This window comes from Otolemur garnettii, unplaced genomic scaffold, assembly GCF_000181295.1.
Source record: "Otolemur garnettii isolate 467f Iridium unplaced genomic scaffold, OtoGar3 scaffold00044, whole genome shotgun sequence".
Taxonomy (NCBI): Eukaryota; Metazoa; Chordata; class Mammalia; order Primates; family Galagidae; genus Otolemur; species Otolemur garnettii.
Genome location: NW_003852439.1, coordinates 4,922,665 through 4,942,758, shown reverse-complemented (window position 1 = coordinate 4,942,758; position 20,094 = coordinate 4,922,665). Strand labels below are relative to the sequence as shown.

The following is a 20,094-nucleotide window of genomic DNA, read 5'->3' as shown; positions in this document are numbered from 1 at the left end:
AAAAAAAAAAAAATTAGAATTTTAGGAAATAAACTTAGATAAAATAAGTCGAGAGGGCTGGTTGATCATCTTTCAAAATGAAAAAGATCCAAATAATGAACAGAACAGAAAGAAAAACAGTAAGACAAAGTACCAGCTAGTTCAGTCTTCTGGTTTTACAGATGCAGCCTCGAGGGTGGGGAGGCCTTGCCCCGGCTGCCAGGGAGAGCTGTTCCTTTAAGCAGATGCATCATTCAGAAAGCACTTTCTGATCACCAGACCGTCAGGGCATCACAGATGGCATTGCCCACAGCGCTCTCCTGCCCAAGACGTTCCCTTCCCCTGAGGACTTATAACCTGGGCAGGGGTAGCATGTGCACATGTTCATGTGTGCTTACATGCAGGAATATCCCCTCGTACAGCCCTGGCTCAGACCCCCATGAGCAGGCCCTACCCAGGGGTCCGTGCAGTTGACACCCCTGTGCTTCTCTTCCCCCAGACAGCTCAGCAGCTCCTCCTCCTACAGTGCGGACGTCAACAGGCATCACAACAGCACCGCTGAGCTCAAGAAGGAAGAGACCTGGAAGCTGATGGAGGCGGACAAGGCCCAGACAGGGCAGGTGAGGTCCGGCTTCCTAGACAGTGACGTGGCTGGAGCGTACGGAGCGCACACTGTGTTACCTCACGGGTCTGGCACCACTAGCTTATAAAGCTGTTTGTAGTACCAGAAAACTGAGGCTGGAGAGGCTAAGTGACCTAACCAAAGTCGCAACTGTTGAGTGCCAGAGCTGGGATTTGAACCCCTGCAGTCAGACCCCAGGGTTGGCACTTTGCAATCTCTGTTCTGGCCCCTGCCTCACTTTGAGCAGCTCTTGGGCTCTCGATAGCTGTGGGCAACCTGGATCCTTAAAATGAGTTGTGCACAAGATGGTTTCAGGTCGTGCACAGACAGCACTAAAGAACACTGCATGAAATAGAAGAATATTTTTTATGTCTTTTTCATTTCTTTTTTAGTCCATACAGTTACGTCCTGAGAAAGTCTCAGTTGGGTTGCTAGCCTGTCTTTAATACCCTACAACTGCTGGCTGCTCTTTGGAACAAGGAGAGCAGGTTTCAAGCTCTTGTTTTATTGTGTTTTTTTTTTAGATCATCTATTTTGGACAAGTGTCCGTAATTTTCCATTTATGGTATTGATCCAAAGTTTACTTTTAAAAAGTGGTTACATTAAAAAATACATAGCGAATGGTGTTTTAAAAATAAAAATCAATGAGTGAGATTGGGGCACTTTCTCTTACATCTGCCTACATGTGTCCAGAGCTCCTGGGACCCTGTACTGTCCAAACTTATCATCACAGCCAGGGGCAGAGGTGATGGTAGTGTCCCCTCTCACTTTGCTTTAACCCCCAACTCAAGGACTTGGGAAGGAAGGGCCAGAGATATTAGGCTGATTTAATTCCCCCATTAAGGAGACAAGTACCAGTGTTATCCCCACTTTCATTTAAAAAAAAATTTTTTTTTTTTGAGACAGAGTCTCACTCTATCACCCTGAGTAGAGTGCTGTGGTGTCAACAGCTCATACCAACTTCAAACTTCGGCACTTAAGTGATCCTACTCCCTCAACCTCCCGAGTAGCTGGGACTAGAGGCACCTGCCACTGTGCTCATCTAGTTTTTCTATTTTTAGAAGAGTCAGGGTCTCACTCCTGCTCAGGCTGGTCTGTAATTTCTGAGCTCAAGCAATCCACCTGCCTGGGTCTCCCAGAGTGCTGGGATTACAGGCTTGAGCCAGTGTGCCTGGCCTAGCCCTACTTTTCCTTAAAGACTACTGAAGCCAGGGGTTTGTAACTTGTCCAAGGTGGACCAAGATGGAGCTTGGCTCAGTACATGCAGTGATTGCTGACCCCTGTGCCCACCTGTTCACCTGCTCATGAGGAAGTGGTCCCCTGTGGACAAATTCCAAGGACAGTGGGCAGCTTGGCTGCGTGGTGCAGCTGAATGCTGAGGTCAGTGTGTTCTCACTCCCTTCCCCATCACCCACCAACTTCAGTTTCCAGAATAGAGACTTAAAAAAATCAAAAGGCAGCAGTCAGTTACACATCTGACCTGTCGTCTTGCACCTTTGACCCTTAAGCTAGACCAGTGGTTCTCAACCTTCCTAATGCCGCGGCCCTTTAATATAGCTCCTGTGGGTTGCGACCCATAGGTTGAGAACTGCTGAGCTAGACCATAGCCTGGGGTGTTAGGACACAGGATACAGCATGAAGATGTTGACAGCATAGAGGAAAAACACCCTGGAGTTTGTGGAAGCCGACCAGGTGGCATGGCAGGGGCTCTGGCTTACAGCAGGTCTCCTTGCCTCTGCTGTCAGGCCCTTTGCAGCCTTCATCTTTATCTCTGTGTGATGACTTGATGAAAGCCCATGTAGCTGCTCACCTGGAAGCTCACAAGGGCATTGACTTTGTTCACCGCTGACTCTCTCTACTGAATGATGGAGGGGGTGGGTGTTCTGGATATTCTAGGAGGTGGGTCAGACTGCACAGCTGCTTCTGAAATGCTGACTTTGCCTGGGTGCATCTGATCAGCCGCTCTCTCCCGGGGTCCCAGGTCAAGCTGTCCGTGTACTGGACCTACATGAAGGCCATCGGGCTGTTCATCTCCTTCCTGAGCATCTTCCTCTTCCTGTGCAACCACGTTGCCTCCTTGGCTTCTAACTACTGGCTCAGTCTCTGGACTGACGACCCCATTGTCAACGGGACCCAGGAGCACACTAAAGTCCGTCTGAGCGTCTATGGAGCCCTGGGCGTTATGCAAGGTGGGTGCCACGGCCCCCTACCTGATTTGAGCTCCTATAACTGCTTCATGTCTCATTGTAGAATTAGGTCCCCTGAGTTCTCAGGGATTTTGCCAAACCCCAAACCAAGCCAAACCCAGATGAACAGCTCCTGTCACATAGTAGACACTAAAATACGTGTGGACTGAATATGTCTTGAATGCTTTGTTTATGTGGCCCCAGGACAGAGAATGGAGGAGAGCTTGCTGTGCCCACTTTACAGATGAGGCAAGTTGAGAACAGAGGTCACCAGGGTGCCTCCTGAGTTGGGAGGACCCTCTTGCCCCCTGTTTCTTTGACACAGCTTCTATGAAGTGTCCTTTGTGGGGATGAGTTTATACTTGTAGTTCCCAACTATTGGCAGTCCTCCAGGGGACATTTGACAATACCTGGAGATAATTTCAGCTGTCATAAGATTGAGAGATGGTGCTGTGTACCCTGCTGTGTGGTCCTGTGGTGGTCCCTAACCACAGCATTGTTCATAATACAGGCAGTCCTCAGGATACAAACAATACAAACAACATAGGTTTGTTTTTAAGTTGAATTTGTATGTCAGTTGGAACAGGTACATTTACCTATACCTGTAATAGCCCCGGTTCATAAGTGCATGTTGTATGTGAGTTGGATGTTTGTAACTTGGGGACTGCTGGTAGCTGATGTTTACAGAGCATTTACTTAGCACCTGGTTCTGTTCTGCACACTTCTTCATGTTTTAACTTACTTTGTCCTTGTTGCAATCCTGTAAAGTAGAAGCTAATATTTTCTCCATTTTAGAGATGCAAAAAATGAGGCCCAGAGAGGTTGAGTAAGTTGCTCAGAGTCACACAGCGACAACATGGCCACGCTGGCATCAAATGAGGAGTCCAGCTTAGGTGCTTGTGCTCTTAACCTCTGCACTGTGCAGGGTAGGAGATGTGTTTATGTGCTTATAAAGACTGTATACACATCTGCATATGTTTGATGTCTCTGATACACACGTATACAGTACATGCATATGCTTGACACACGTGAACACTTCCTGCCAGCATGGCATGGGTGAGGATTTGCTTGAGGAAGTTTGTATTTGTCAGTTTTGAATACCTAAAATTGAAGTCATTGACAGCCAGGGACTTTACATTCCACAGTGCTCCAAGCGGAATGTCATTGTCACCATTTTGTGGATGAAAAACCAAGGAGCCAGGGTGGCACCTGTGGCTCAAAGAGTAGGGCACCGGTCCCATGTACCAGAGGTGGCAGGTTCAAACCCAGCCCTGGCCCCAACCAAAAACTGCAAAAAAAGAAAAAACCAAGGAACAGACAGGTTAAATGACCTGAAAAAAGCCCCACTGCTGGTAAATTGCAGAGAAAGATTTGGCACTGTTGGCTTTGGAGCCTGTCATTTTAACACCTACCTCTCTGGATTCTTCTTGACTCATAAGGCCAAGCAAGGTAGGAGCTGTGTCCCTGTGAAATTTCCATTCTGGAAAAAACAGTACCCTACTGTGTTGTGTGGAAAAGCCACAAATTTCTCACAACCTCCAGGAGATGGCTTGAAAAAAAAAAAAAAAACCATCACTGGAAGGGCAGACATAGTATTTTTTGAGTTTCTCAGTCCCTGCCTTCCCCTCCTTCTGCCATTAGGGCAGAGGACTATAGCCTTCAAATTATAATTGAGGGAGGCCAAGAACAGGTCAAATTAGCAAGAACAGAGAGGCTGTGGTGCTGGCCTGGGCTCACACAGCAATGGTATCTGTTCTAAAGCAGTGATGTCTTTCTAGTACAGTAGTCCCAAGCTGTGGGTGGCTATTTTAAATTCAATTAATTAAATATTAAATTTAATTAATGAAATATTAAATAAAATGTAAAATTTAGTAATTTGATTGGACCAGACACATTTCAAGTGCTCAGTAGCCATCAGCAGCTACTGGCCACCATATTGGGCAGTCAGACATAGAACATTTCCCTCAGTGTACAAAGTTCTGTCGGACAGCACTGGTCTGGAAGAATGTAACATATGGATTGAGAGCATGACTCTGGAGCAGGCTGAACTAAAATCCCAGCTCTGCTTCTGACTGAGTATGTTAAGAGCAAAAGAATATAACCATCAGGGTTTTGGTTTTCTCATCTGTACAATGCATAGTAATTTTAGAGTTGTCATAAAAATCAGGTACATGTGAAAGCCCAGCAGTGCTTAGCATGTAGTAAGTGCTGTCTAAATGGAGCCACCATCATAGTTATTCTTAGAAGCTGGGAGTCCAGGTCTGCTCTGTGCACACGGCCGCTCCCTGCAGTGGGCGACCCCTGCTTGGCCCCCCTCCCCACTGCCGAGTTTAACTCCAGATGTCCGTAGGCTTCGCGGTGTTTGGCTACTCCATGGCGGTGTCCATAGGAGGGATCTATGCGTCCCGCCGTCTGCACCTGGATCTGCTGCATAACGTCCTGAGGTCACCCATGAGCTTCTTCGAGCGGACTCCCAGTGGGAACCTGGTGAACCGCTTCTCCAAGGAGCTGGACACGGTGGACTCGATGATCCCGCAGGTCATCAAGATGTTCATGGGCTCGCTGTTCAACGTGATCGGCGCCTGCATCATCATCCTGCTGGCCACGCCCATCGCTGCCATCGTCATCCCACCGCTGGGCCTCCTGTACTTCTTCGTCCAGGTACGGGGTAGGGTCGTGCTGTCCAGGAGGAGTGCGCTGTGTCTTGTGCCCCCGTGTCACCTGAAGCACCGTTTCATCTCACCATTTCAGCAGTGTGGAGGAGTTGAGGATTTGCTCGAGGAAGGTTGTATTTGTTTTTGTCAGTTTTGAGTGCCTAAGTTGAATATTTTTAGCTTACAATAACCAAATGTACTTTTTTTTCTAATAGGGTTTATTTTATTATTTGAGCCACAAATTAGCAAAGGAAACAAAACCTATAATTATAAAGACATGTTTGTTATTAAAATTTTATGAGGTGTGAAATTCTTAGTTCCTAAGCCTCCTGCAGTTAATGGAGACGTTATCTTTTTTTGGTGGGGAGAGATGGCTGTTAGAGTTCTAGCCATCACATCTGTATTTCAGACAGCGAGACTGACAGGAGGCACAGGGGAAGGGAGCATATGGTCACGGAATTACCGCTCTCCATTTAAATACAGCATTCCCCCTTTAACCACGGGGAACTATGTTCCAAGACCCACAGTGGATGCCTGAAGCCACAGTTAGTACCAGCTTCTACATATGCTGTGTTTTTTCCTATACATATACCTGCGATAGTTTAATTTGTAAATTAGGCAGAGTAAGAGATTAACAACAGTGATAAAAAGTTAGAACAACTATAACAGTATGTCAGCATAGTGTTACCGTACTCTCATGCTTTGGGGTCTTTATTAGATAAAACAGGGCTATTTGAGTATAGGCGCTACAATTCTTGGTAGTTGGCCTGGTAAGTGAGAGAGCTAGTGAGGGACTAAGGAACAGGAGACATCTACAGTGTGAACACCCTGGAAAAAAGGATTCACGCCCTGGGTGGGACAGGGCCGGACAGCGTAAGATTTCATCACATTACTCAGAAGGGCCCATAATTTAAAACATATTTATTTCTAGAATTTTTCACTTTGTATGTTTGGACCTCAGTTGACCACATGTAAGTGAAACCTTAGAAAAGGGGGAGCCACTGTACATCTGGTTGTCCGGAACCTGGTCATGTGACCACCTGTATTGGCAAGGGAGGCCGGGAGTGAAGTGTAGTTCTTAGCTGGGCATGTTGCAGCTCCCAGGAACAAGTTCCTGTTGAGAAAGAGAAAGGGTGATATGACGTAGGCAGTTAGTCACTGCCATGTCCTTTCCATAGAAGCTGTTATCGTCTGCTCTCTGGGCACTGAGGGTTTCTTGGGTTATTGCGGTACAGATTGTGTTTCCATTTGGCGGGTGAACATGTGGAGGTCAGAGAGGAGCGGCATTTCACCTGAGTAGCGGAGCTGAGAGTATGACCCCAAGCCTGTCTGATTCCAAAGCTTGGGCCTTTACTTACCCATAAAGCAGCTCAGCTGCAGCTCATTTACCAGGAGAGGGTGGTGGTTGAGACGGGGCCTTCTGGCTACAACACAAACTAAGAGTGAGACCCCAGGAGGTGCACCGGGCCTCCAGTTCCTGGTCTCTCAGCATATCCTCCTAAGATGGGTGCCATCTTTCGTTTTGAAATATCAACTAGACTAATCATCAACATTTGCTAAGAATGTTATCTGCACTCATACTATGACTGGAAATTTTCCTAAAAGAACAAAACAGGCCAAATGAGTTGTTTGAGGTAGCTCAGGTACCTGGCAGCAGCGAGACCTTGGGTGTGCCATGGAGCCATGGAGCTCTTACCAAGGATAATCGGAAGACATGGTTCTTGCACTGCCAACAATTTTTATTTATTTATTTATTTATTTTATTTTTTATTTTTTTTGAGACAGAGCCTCAAGCTATCCCCCTGGGTAGAGTACCATGGCATTACAGCTCACAGCAACCTCCAACTCCTGGGCTCAAGCGAGTCTCCCGCCTCAGCCTCCCAAGTAGCTGGGACCACAGGCGCCCGCCACAACGCCCGGCCATTTTTTTTTTTTTTTGGTTGCAGCCATCATTGTTGTTTGGCAGGCCCGGGCTGGGGATTCGAACCAGCCACCTTAGGTGTATGTGGCCGGCGCCCTAGCCGCTTGAGCCACAGGCGCTGAGCCAACAATTTTGTTTTTAAACAGCAATGGAAATGGATTCAGCAAAGGCCCAACTTGTGTGTACACTGTCATCGTAACTGAGACAAAATGCTTAATGTGTGTGGGCAGGGCTGGAAAGGGAGGCAGAGACAGGAAAACGTCACCTTTCCAAGAGCTGAGATTACAGGAGAATTTAATTTTTTAATGGCTTTTGGCTACGTGTACATTTACCTTCTAACCCAGCAGTGTCACTTCCAAATGTATATGCAAAAAAAATGAGAATAGAAGAAAAAAGGCTCGAATATTCTTAGCATCTTGATTCCTAATAGCCCCAAACTAGAAGCAACTAAAGTGTCCATTAACAGGAGCATGGATAAATAAATTGTGGTATAGTCAGTACAGTAGACATGGTTCAGCAGTGAAAAGGACGGAACTAACACACGACAATGTGGCTGAGTTAGAGTGAGCGAAGCAAGTCAGACCCAGAGGGTCACACTGAGATTTCATTTATATGATGTGCAAGCACAGGGGACACGAACCTCTGGTGACAGAAGTCAGAATAGTGGCTCTCCCTCAGGGGAGGGGGTTTATGGGTTGTAGGAGGCAAAAGAGAATTTTCTGGGGTGCCAGAAATGTGCTGGATTTTGATCAGGTTTTGGTAATGCAATTTAGATAAATGTAGAAATTCGTCGAGTTGTACGCGTAAAGATTCAGTGCACTTTATGTGCATGTATCCATTAAAAAGTAGCTTTTAGATGTATGCGTATATAGACAGGCATACAGATACTCTTTTGGGAAAAGATCTAAAGTTATGCACTGGCATTTGAATAGCACTTATCTTGGGATAATAGATTTGTGATTTATGTAATTTTTATTTACATCAATGTTCCCCTCCCTTTGTTTTTTTTGGGAGACAGGGTCTCATCACCACCTAGGCTAGAGTGAAATGGCCTCATTACGGCTCACTGCAGCCTCAAATTCTGGGGCTCAATCTTCCTCTCTCAGCTTCCAGAGTAGCAGGGGCTACGGTTGTGTGCCACAATGCCCGGTTAATTTTTTTTTCTGGTCTCCCTATATTGCCCAGGCTGACCTTGAACTCCTGGCCTCCAGTGATCTGACCCCCTTGGCCCCCCAAAGTGCTAGGATTACAGGTTGAGCCACCACACCTAGCCCCCCAAAGTTTTTGATCAATGTACAATATTTTGTTTTTGTTACAAAAGCAAGTGTTTTTAATAAAAACGGTAATGTAAGAGGGAAGATGGGGCAAAGTTCTGTTGGAGCTTCGGTGTTGCTAGAATAAGCATTTCTGCTCTGGGGACTCGTTTGACATCCCTGAAAACCACTCAGCAGTGTCTTAGCTGTCAGCCTGTTGCCCGGTACAGGGCAGACGCTTGTCCACTGGCTGTGTTTATTCATCATCTTCAGCCACTGCCTTGGTCTCTGAAGGGGGAATCCCAGTCCAGGAGGTAATTTGTTCTCCTGGACTAGAGTTAAAAAGAGAAGTGAATAATTAACTAAAAAAAAATCAGATCATTCCTGAACAGAGATTCATCTCAGGTTAGATTTTTCTAGTAACTAAGATTCTGAGGCAGTGGCAAATGAAGAAGTTGAACAGGTGAAACATTTTAGAATAATTTGCATCTAGAATGTTCAGAAAAAAGGAGTCAGGGAGGGAGGAGGTGAGATCAAGGGTCAGGTGGGGATGATCAGGTGGGCCGTGCCAGGGGTCTGGATTTCAATCAAGGTGCTGGGACCTGGTGGACGGGGCACATCGGATCCATATTCCAGGAATTTCTGAGACGAGACCACCCAGGTTTCCGGGGCCCCAGAGGGCTGCTTGCCCATGGGTTCTAATTATTAGACAACCCCACTTGTCATCCAGAAAGAAGCCACTAATCACACAGGCCTCATAACAAGCACGTGTTTATTTTATTTTATTTTTTTTTGAGACGGAGCCTCAAGCTATCCCCCTGGGTAGAGTGCCTTGGCATCATGCTCACAGCAACCTCCAACTCCTGCGCTCAAGCGAGTCTCCTGCCTCAGCCTCCCAAGTAGCTGGGACTACAGGCACCCGCCACAACGCCTGGCCATTTTTTGGTTGCAGCCATCATTGTTGTTTGGCGGGCCCGGGCTGGGGATTCGAACCCGCCACCTTAGGTGTATGTGGCTGGCACCTTAGCCGCTTGAGCCACAGGCGCCGAGCCAAGCACGTGTTTCTTTTAGTGCTCTCTGTTGAAGGGCTCCACCCCCAAATGGCCCACTCCACCTGGCACAGGGCAGGAGGCAGGGAGGCTAAGCCCACACGGCCCTTTGTTCGTTTGTCCAGCCATGCTGCTGATAAGCAGTTGCATGTACGTTGCCTTTGGAATGGGGAGCCTCAGTCTCACAGGTCCATTTGGATTTGTCCAGATGAGGAAACTGAGGCCAGGAAAGCTCAGTGTCCTCAAATGGCCAATCCAGCATCTGTTCTGTGACTCCTGAAAGCTTCCAGAGGTGGTTGAATTTTGTTCTGTCTCCAGCAAGACCTGTTGGGCAACTCTCTGTGCTGGCTGAATGCCCAGGTTGGGAGGGGTGCAGAGCAGATGAGGCGTTTGCCTGCAAGAATAGTGGGGCAGCGCATGAAATGTGGTGTCTCCATGACACAGGAGCTGGCTCAGTGAGCTCCAGGGTGGTTTCCATGGGGTAGGGGTAAGGAGGGCTCCCCCAGTGAGTGACATTTGCACTACTATCTGCTGGGCAGTGAGTAATGAACTAGACAGGATGGGGATGGTGGTGGAGGCGAAGGAGCCCAGAAGGCAGGTGGCTGTGGGGTCCAGGGGTAAGGGCAAAGGATAAGGTCAGCTGGGGCTCAGAGCCTGGGGCCAGCCACTCCTGAGGACATGGAGGGAAGGGTGATGAGATTTACTTTATCCTCATGGGCATGTCTGCTTGATTGAGTCTGCTGGAACTGACCATCCATGGGCACAGTCACAGCTGAGGAGATGTGTTAAACAGGTAGAATCCTGTCACTTAATGATAACCATGGTCACCATCTGATTGATGGTGTTAGGTCAAATCATGCAGTATTTACTGTTAGGTCAAAACATACAATACTGCTGATACTCATCTGTTTCTTACCTGCAAAAACATTTCTTACGGTTCTGCCTAATATTACCAGGCACTGTGCTTAGTGACGTCTTGTGTTTGTATGATACATCACCTATGTGTGATTCAAATATAGGACGTATTACACATACAACTGTGATTCTTACATGTCATCCTCACACTGGCCCTGTGAAGCAAGGGCCCGTTGGTATTTCCATTTTACAGAGGAAGAAACTAGGGCCCTCAGGAATATATCACTGGCTATGTTTACATTATTAATTGACAGTAGAGTCAGCATTTGCACCAAAGTCTGGTTGATCTCGAAACCTTTACCTAAACCGAAGTTACTGGGTCCATAAAACCCCAGCGATTGGAAACTTCAGAGAGTCTGTACATAGAGGTTAGAATTTTGCGGCCAGGCTGTCGGGGTTTGGCTCTGAGCTCTGCCACTTGCTACCATGTGACCCTGGGAAGGGCTGGTTCTCGGGCCTCTTTGTGCCTTAGTTTACTCATCATCAAGTAGGAATGAACACTGCGTCGGTTTTGTGTGTGTGTGTGCGTGAGGATTAAATGAACTGATGGGTGTAAAACCCTCAGAACAATACTGGGATGGTGTGCTCTGCGTAGCGTGAGCCGTTATCATCCCTGTTCTCATTGTCCTGGCCCTGTGCCTGCAGTTCACGGGTAAGCAGGGCCCCTGTCAGAGCGGCCCAGTGCCAACATCCAGCCTCCCAAGATGCAGGTTACCCCAGACTTTATCGAGGTCCGTCCTGGGAGGGTGAAGTGAGGGAACCTTTACCACCTCTCACCGTCCGTTCTCTCCCACACCCCAGAGGTTCTACGTGGCCTCCTCCCGGCAGCTGAAGCGCCTCGAGTCGGTCAGCCGCTCCCCGGTGTACTCGCACTTCAACGAGACCTTGCTGGGGGTCAGTGTCATCCGTGCCTTCGAGGAGCAGGAACGCTTTACCCGCCAGAGTGACCTGAAGGTGGACGAGAACCAGAAGGCCTATTACCCCAGCATCGTGGCCAACAGGTGGGCATGCGAGATGTGGGGGGTTGCGGAAGCCCTCTGAGAGCCTTGTCCCCCTGCCCTGGTCCCGTCCATATGCCTTCGTCCTGGTTGTAAAGCCAAACTCAGGTGCTCTCAGAGAGTATGGGCTGAGGTGGGGTCAGACTGCCTGTCACAAGCAGACAGGGGCACTGTGACCGTGCAGCCCCAGGGGCATTTCAGTGCAGGGACTGAATCCTTCTGGAGTCAGAGAACCATGAAGGGGCCACCCTTTTACTCTCACCCTGGTGATGCAAAGTCTGTAGCAACAGACTCTGCTACTGGTTTCTGTATCATAGTTCTTGGCAGGAAGAGGGGGTGGGAGTCATGCGTACCTATGAGGTGTGGTGCAGTTTATCACCGTATGAAGTTGCCATCTTGTGGATTAAACATGAATAGCTTTGATCCACAGAGGGGCAGAAGTTTGCTAGTTATTTGCAGAATTTAGGGAAGCATCTGACTTATCACTAAAATAGCATCCTGCTGATTACCCATTTGCATCCTGATACACGTCTTTGAAAAAGTAATAGCGCCCTGGAAGTAACCGTGACCAGTCGTCCTTTTTACACAGTATGATCCCATAGTGTATGGCTGGGTGGACAGCGCCTGATTTCCTGGAGGCCTTGGCTTCCTTGCACAATGTTTAGGGAGTTTGTTACTGTTGACTGTGTCTGTCTGAGTGTCTCACCCACATGAAGATCAGTCACGTAGATCTTCAAGGGCAGTTGTGGTAAGAGGATGGATGACCATTTCCCTAGAATGCTTTCAGGGGTGTCCACTGGGCTGCATGCAGATGATTTGAGGACTGTTTTGCCTTTCTGTGGTGTTAGATATCATGAAAAGTATGCACAGACTTCCCCCCCTTCATCAGCTTTTGTTAGTATTTGTGTGTTTAATGCGTGGCCCAAGACAGCTCTTCTTCCTGTTTTTAGCAGAAAAGAAAAAAAGTTGGACACCTCTGAAATAGTCCTCTTAAAAATAGCCCTAGTGCTATATGATACTGTACAAAGGTTAGCTTTAATTGCTTCTCGGCCTTTTGGCTAAGATCAAGTGTAAAAGTTAGCTTTAAACAAATATAATAGGCCGGGCATGGGACTCAGCGCTGTGGGAGGCCGAGGCGAGTGGATCGCCTGAGCTCAGCCAAGTTCGAGACCAGCGGAAGACCAGCATGAGCCAGAGTGAGACCCCGTCTCTACAACAGCAACAAGAAAAACCAGCCAGACCTTGTGATCCCAGCTACATGCGGGGCAAGAGAATCACTACAGGAGGAAGAAGTAAAAAAAAAAAAAATTAAACAAATATAATACCTGTTTATATCTTAAGAGGGAAAAATAATACATTTTAAAGTTTCTTGAGCAGGAGGAGTGTGGGTCTGGGAACAGCCCAGGTGGCTTGTTTCTCTCTCCTCTCTCAGATCCTTCCAGGGCCAAGTTATTTCACACTTAATCTTAGCCCCAAGTCTGAGAAGTGATTACGGTCCCTTTAAATCAGTAGTGCCTCTTGACAAGTGATGGCTTCTTAGCACTTTGAAAATTTCAAGAGTGTCTTTTTAAAAAATAAATGTATTTAGGTGTGATAGGTATAGGTGTTTAAAGGCGTCATTGAGAAGGAATTGGTTCTTAAAAAGACAAGCTTCAGATTCCTGGGAAGATTGCCTCTGGAGAAGTCTGTTTTAGATTCAGGGCTTGCCAGAGTGATGAAGACTGACCAGGATGTGGTCTCTTTCACCCTCCTTCCCCCATTGCCCGAGATGCATGTTTCAGACAAGTAGTGCCGGAAGGTCCTCTCTGTGGAACTGCTGGGGAGTTTTTCCTGTTAGCAAAGGATTCCCCTCTATCCCCATGAACTGGAAGCTGAGTCTCTGAAAGCTGACTCCGTGCTGTATGTGTGTGTGTCTGTCTGTCCTTCTGCCTCTATGTCTGGGTGCAGGTGGTTGGCCATACGGCTGGAGTATGTTGGCAACTGCATCGTCCTGTTTGCTGCCCTGTTCTCAGTGATCTCCCGGCATAGTCTCAGCCCCGGCTTGGTGGGCCTTTCAGTGTCTTACTCATTGCAGGTAAGAGGGGCATGCTCAGCTGGGTTATTATTGAAGTCTGTTAATAGGGAGGCCAATTGTCTGGTTTCTTTGCTTTGAATTCCTGCAGGAGTAGGGGAGAAGAAAGGAGAGAGGGGGGTGGAGGTGTAAGTACAGAGCCTGCTGACCAACTAGAGCAGCAGAGGAATTTGACATGTGCTGGGGATTTTCCCCACCATCAGTCAAGGAGACTCCTTGGTGGCCCAAGAGGATGCTTCCAGCTTTAAAGGATGCTTCCTTTAAAACAGAATTTCCCTCTAAGCACTGCTTAAGCTGCATCTCACAGATTTTGATGCTTTGTGTTTTCATATTATCATCTAGTTCAAAATATTTTCTAATTTCCTTTCTGATTACTTGTGTGGCCCATGGGTTATTTGGAAAATGTGGTGCTTACTTAAGAGATGCAGTGTGGCAAGTCATGGCGGTATATGGGGTTGCTGACCTCTCTGCCTTCCTCATTTGAAATGTTTCATAATTCATACCTGTTGAAAATGAAGCAACACTTGCTTGCTGTAGAAATGCCACCTGACTCTTTCACTGCAGATCACTGCATACTTGAACTGGCTGGTTCGGATGTGGTCTGAGACAGAGACCAACATTGTGGCCGTGGAGAGACTCAAGGAGTATTCAGAGACGGAGAAGGAGGTAAGGCCTTGGTCTCCAGTACGTCTTTACCCTAAAGAGATCTCTGAGCCTTAGCTTGTACTCTCTGGCTCTGAGCGGGAAGGAAAGTTGGATCCCCCACCAGATAGAAGTCCATCTGAGGCTTATCCAGCCTGTCCGTAGCACCTACTTAGGACTACCTAGTTTTAGGGTGAGAAAACAGTTTACAGTTACCCCAGCTATCCCCAAAGTATGATTATGGCATGCTGTGTGGGCATTCAGACAGCATTCATCACATAAGGAAGAAATTCTTCCTCTTCTAATTCTTTCATATCTTTTGTTAGTATCACAGGGAGTAGGGAGAGTCTTAGTTTGGTGCTAGTGTGTCTTTATCCCTACACTTAATTGAGAGTAAGATAAACAGCAGGTAAGCAGATAAACAGCAGCCTTCAAGCCCAGAGCAGCCTCTCTCCAACAAAAGTCATCCGTTATGTATTTATATGAGGGACTCCTGTGATGGAAAATAAGACTGGTTTTCCATTTGTGATTGTAATAAATTTTCCTTTTAAAATAAGTTGAGAAATTAAGTACGAGTGAGTTGATTAAAAGTGTTAAAAGCAAATAATAAGAAAATCAATTAGACATGGATATTGCAGAAATCATGATGTGACAGGAATCCATCAAAGTTTGGGAAAGTCTGTAACCCGAGTCCCCATTTTATAGTTGAAGAAAAAGGATACTTGGGGAGGGACGATGGTTGATTTAGGTCACACATGGATCAGTGGAACAGCTGGGACCAGGATCCAAGCCTCCAGGCTTTCATCCCATGTTGCTACCAATAACTGCCTTATTATTGGTAATGGTGGTGGGGATAATAGTAACCACAGTAACGCTTGCTGACACCACATCCTCACTCCTACCAATAATAATGGGGACACACATTGTGCCCTTGTACTGTGTTAGGCCCTGTCCTAAACGTTTACCATGGAGTAATTCATTTCTCTTTATGCTTATGATTTAGATACTATTATCCCCATTTTGCTGATGAAGAAACTTTGAGACGGGGTGAAGGGACTTGCTCGTATTGATAATTGGTGGACCTAGCATTTGTGTCTATGCCATTGCCCCATACTACCAAGAAAACACCCCTTGGGAGTGAGATCAAGGACTTGGCTAAATCTTTCCTGAGGGATTCACAGTGGTCACCTATGCCTAGTCCGTTAATATTTTGACAAGATGAACTGGTCTTGGTGATGAGCATTGTTCAAATGGTGTGAGTGCCCCCCTGTGGAAGCCAGGGTGCATTACACCAGGAGTTCACCCCTGCCCCCAACGTTGAACAACTTATTTACAGGGTATTTAGCTGGTTTTTGTGACAGTTTTACTGAGGTCACATTTACATGCTATACAATTATCAATTTGAAGCGTGTAGTTCAATTTAATTCAGTTTTAAAAAGCATCTTACCTGTTCTTGCTTTTTTTTTTTTTTTGAGACAGTCTCTCTTTGAGGCAGTTACCCACCATAGAGTGCTATAGCATCACAGCTCACAGCAACCTCAAACTCTTGAGTGTAAATGATTCTCATGCCTCAGCCTCCCAAGTGGCTGGAACTACAAGCGCCCACCACAATGCCCAGCTATTTTTTTGTTGTTGTTGTAGTTGTCATTGTTATTTAGCAGGCCCGGGCAGGCTTCGAGCCCACCAGCCCCAGTGTATATGGCTGAGCTACAGGCACCGAGCCTTTTTTTTTTTTTTTTTTTTTTTTTGCAGTTTTTTTTGGCTAGGGCTGGATTTGAACCCATCACCTCCGGCATATGGGGCCAGCGCTCTACCCTTTTGAGCCACAGGCGCCACCCTGGCACCAAGCCTTTTTTGTTTATTTTTATATATTTAGAATTAGGAGTATATTTGACAATGCAGGAGATAGTAAAGGTCAACTCTAGTCCTACCACTGTTATATACTTGTATATATTTATTTAGAAAGTTCCATCCACTTATCTCCAGGGCCCTCTCACTGGGTTCTTATAACGTAAGAATTTATATACATCAGTTATACAATGGAGAGATGTTTGTTATTAAAGACAATTAATGTAAGAAGTTTATGGGGGAGAAAGAAAATGCTCTTGTCCTGTCCCCTCCATTTCTCTCTTTCCCCAGAGCAGGTGGGTTGGGTGTTTCCTTCAGAGCTTTCCTTGTGTGTATTCACATGCATACATTCCCACACATTTGTTTGCTTGTTTTGTTCTTTTTTTTCTTTTAACGTTAGTGGGATCTGCCTGTTACTTTGTGAGGGGCCCTTTTCCTTTAACGGGAGGCATGTTTGCATCCACGTATAGTAATAGTCGCCCCCTGAGGGTTGCTCTGAGGCTAAGGTGAGCTCATTGGTCTGAAGCCCTTGAGCACACAGCACTAAATAAAAACACACTGTTATTTTATATAGTGCTTCCTTGAAGGGACTGAAATTCTTGCCTAAAAGATGACTGATATTTTCTCGTTCTGCGTCCTCTTCTGTGTTTCTAAGGGATGTTCATACACGAAAGCCAAGTTCATGGTCTGCAGGTGCCTGGTCCCTGGCAGGAGATGAAATCCCATCAGGCTGCAGCCACTGAGCCTGGTTTAGACCACGTCCAGTTGTGGTCCTCAGGAAATGCTGGACTCAGCTAAGAAGCTTTTCAGGATAGGGGCTGGGTGACCCTGGGCGAGATATATCTTCTCTGTGTCTCAGTTTCCTTGTGTGGAAACTGGGGATGATAAAAGGACCCCACTGGGGGGATTGTGGTGAGGCTTGAGTGAGATAATTTGCTGGAGTTACTGGCACGGGGCCTGGCGCGTGGTGACTCTTCAGGTTTAGCTGTTGCTGTTACCATTGCCCTCTAGCTGGAGTGGGAAGTTGGGGTGCCTCCCCTTTATTCTCCTGTCTGTCCAGAGAGGGGGCTCATTTCATTGATTTAGCTAATAAATACTTCCTGAGTGTCTACTCTGTGTTCTGAGCCCTGGGATACAACAGTGAACAGAGAACCTGTCCACCCAGAGTGGATAGTCGGGAGGGCACACAGGATAGAACAAACAAGCACATGAGCCCAAGAGGGCCGGCAGGCTGGTGTTGTGCTGAGACTAGAGGTGTGCAGGACATGAGAGAGCCCGCCAAGGGGTGGTGTGGGGAAGGGCATCCCAGGCAGCAGAACAAGAGCCGGAGAGAGGTGAGGGCAAGGGCCTCGCGGAGGCCAGTTCATGTTGGACCTGTGATATGTGGGTTAGACTTGGTGTCCCTCATGCTCTTCTCCCCTCCACCCCCTCTGCCATCCAAGGCTCCCTGGCAGATTCAGGAGACGGCTCCGCCCAGCACCTGGCCCCAGGAGGGCCGAGTGGAATTCCGGAACTACAGCCTGCGTTACCGAGAGGACCTCGACTTGGTTTTGAAGCACATCAACATCACCATCAATGGGGGAGAAAAGGTGGGTGTACCCTCCCACCCTGCCGTCCCTCTGCCATGTGTACTCAGGCACAGGCTGCCACCACCGGGGGAGTCCAGCTACAGCGGTTCCCCATCTGGTTACATCTGTACCCCGGGGGTGACTCACTCTTAGAGCATGATGGAAGGCAGCTGTTCAGGGTGTGTCCAGCAGCGGCACAGACCAGGAGCCTGAAGACCAAATAAGGCCCACAGATAGGTTTTGGAAGAAATCTGAGCATGTTGCAAATAGTAATCTGCAAACATTGTAGATAAAAATCTGTCTTCTGCTTCTCTAGAAAGATGAGAACATTGAGCAACATGGGGCCTGACCTCCCTGCCTGGCTCTTGCTAGGCAAGATGTGAACCTCTCAGTTCATCCTGGCCCCGGCTGCCCTGTTCGTGTGACTACTTGGCCCCTGGGTGGGATTTGAGTTTTTGACCTCTACAATAAGAAGTTACCCCCACTCTTAGGGAGGGCTCCAGGGAAGCGTGAAATGGTCAGAATTTTGGAATTGTCCCCAGTTCCAAGCTGTCCCTGGAAGATGTCCTTATCCTGAGACCTTCTGTAGGAATCAGACCAAGGCTCTTCCTGGTCATTTGCTGGGGACAGTGCTGCTCTCATTTTATTAATTGTCCCCACCACAAGGCTCAGGGCGTCTGTTCCCAGGAGATAATTTCTCTAACTTGTAAGAGTGGGAAGAGCAGAGTGGGCCGTGTTCTTGGCCAGTCCTTGTGGCTTCTCTGACCTGGGGGGGCTTGTGGCCGCATGCTGTGCTGTGATAGCTTCGTGAGAGGGTGGAGGGAGCCCACTCCCAAGGCCCCAAGTGAGAAACAGTGAATGATGACTGGAGGTCAGAAATGTCCATCCTTGGCCATTATCGGGGGAGCCTTGTTCTCTTGAGGCCAGGTCATACCAAAAAGGGGTGCCAGGGGGTCTGCTCGAATCTTTGAGGTATTTCCTCAGCTTAGGATAGGAAACTCAACATCAGAAGAGAGAAAAACTGTGGGGAAATGGGAAAATATCCAATAATTAGCTACTGCCTCATGCCCATCTCTTCAAAGGTCTCTAGTAGCTTATTAAAAAAGCTGATCAGTTCCTTGGGGAGCAAGGCAAAGAGAGGGGAGTCACTCCCTGGGGCTGTCACTCCCAGTCGACCAGATGACTGAACTGCTCTGAGCCAGCCCCTTACTGAGGACCCTGTGGAGCAGGGCCTGTTCCCACCTGCCACTATTCCCACCTCACCCTGGACCCATCCCATCCCACAGGTCGGCATTGTAGGGCGAACGGGAGCCGGGAAGTCATCCTTGACCCTGGGCTTGTTTCGGATCAACGAGTCTGCTGGAGGGGAGATCATCATTGACGGGGTCAACATCGCCAAGATTGGCCTGCACAACCTCCGCTTCAAGATCACCATCATCCCCCAGGTGCGGGCTGGCCGTGGCCAAGGGCGTGAGCTGGGGCTGGCAAGTCAGCTTCTATGGTCCCGGAACAGCGACCAATGTATATTTCAGGACAGACATTAACTTGTGCCCACTTTATCATTTCCACTGAAGGAATGCTGTGTTTCTTCTCCCCTGAGTCCTCTCTTAGCATATAAATAACAATGTGGGAATTATCTGGGTGTCCATCTTGCACTCCTGCACCCTAAGAGGCAGTTTCCCGAGTATCTCACAAAATCCAGGTGACACCATCTTCTCTCTCTTGTGGCTGTGAAAGACTGAGGATCTCTGACCCTTCCAAGAGCTAAACAAGAAATAAGGCTGGTTGCGGTGGCTCACGCCTATAATCCTAGCACTCTGGGAGGCCGAGGCAGGTGGATTGCCTGAGTTCAGGAGTTCAAGACCAGCCTGAGCAAGTGTGAGACCCCATCTCTAAAAATAGCCAGCCATTGTGGCTGGCACCTATAGTCCCAGCTACTTGGGAGTCTGAGGCAAGAGAATCACTTGAGCCCAAGAGTTGGAGGTTACCGTGAGCTGTGATGCTATGGCACTCTACTGAGGTTGACAAAATGAAACTCTGTCTTAAAAAAAATTTTCTTTTCTAGACCAATCCCTGAAGGTGGTGATTCTTTAATAATTTACCTTTTAAGGCTGGGAGTGGTAGCTCACACCTGTAATCCTAGCACTGAGAGACAGGAGGATCACTTGACCTCAGGAGGTTGAGAATGGTCTGAGCAAGAGTGAGACCCCATCTCTAGAAAAATTAGCGGGTGGCAGGCGCCTGTAGTCCCAGCTCCTCGGGAGGCTGATACGGGAAGATCACTTGAGCCCAGGAGTTTGAGGTTGCTGTGAGCTATGATGTCACATGGTATTCTAGCCTGGGCAATAGAGTAAGACTCTGTCTCAAAAAAAAAGTTGCTTTTTAGTG

The 20,094-nt window shown here is 47.6% G+C and overlaps 1 protein-coding gene across 1 annotated transcript in view; it reads left to right on the top strand.

Moving 5' to 3' along the window:
* ABCC1 (ATP binding cassette subfamily C member 1) overlaps nt 1–20,094 on the top strand; it is a 149,970-nt gene that overhangs the window by 123,518 nt on the left and 6,358 nt on the right. Inside the window, exons 21-28 of the mRNA XM_023513856.1 lie at nt 479–599; nt 2,583–2,790; nt 5,138–5,448; nt 11,381–11,580; nt 13,525–13,651; nt 14,213–14,314; nt 17,581–17,727; nt 18,993–19,151. Coding sequence (XP_023369624.1) covers nt 479–599; nt 2,583–2,790; nt 5,138–5,448; nt 11,381–11,580; nt 13,525–13,651; nt 14,213–14,314; nt 17,581–17,727; nt 18,993–19,151 — 1,375 coding nt within the window. The remainder of the gene's footprint in view (nt 1–478; nt 600–2,582; nt 2,791–5,137; nt 5,449–11,380; nt 11,581–13,524; nt 13,652–14,212; nt 14,315–17,580; nt 17,728–18,992; nt 19,152–20,094) is intronic.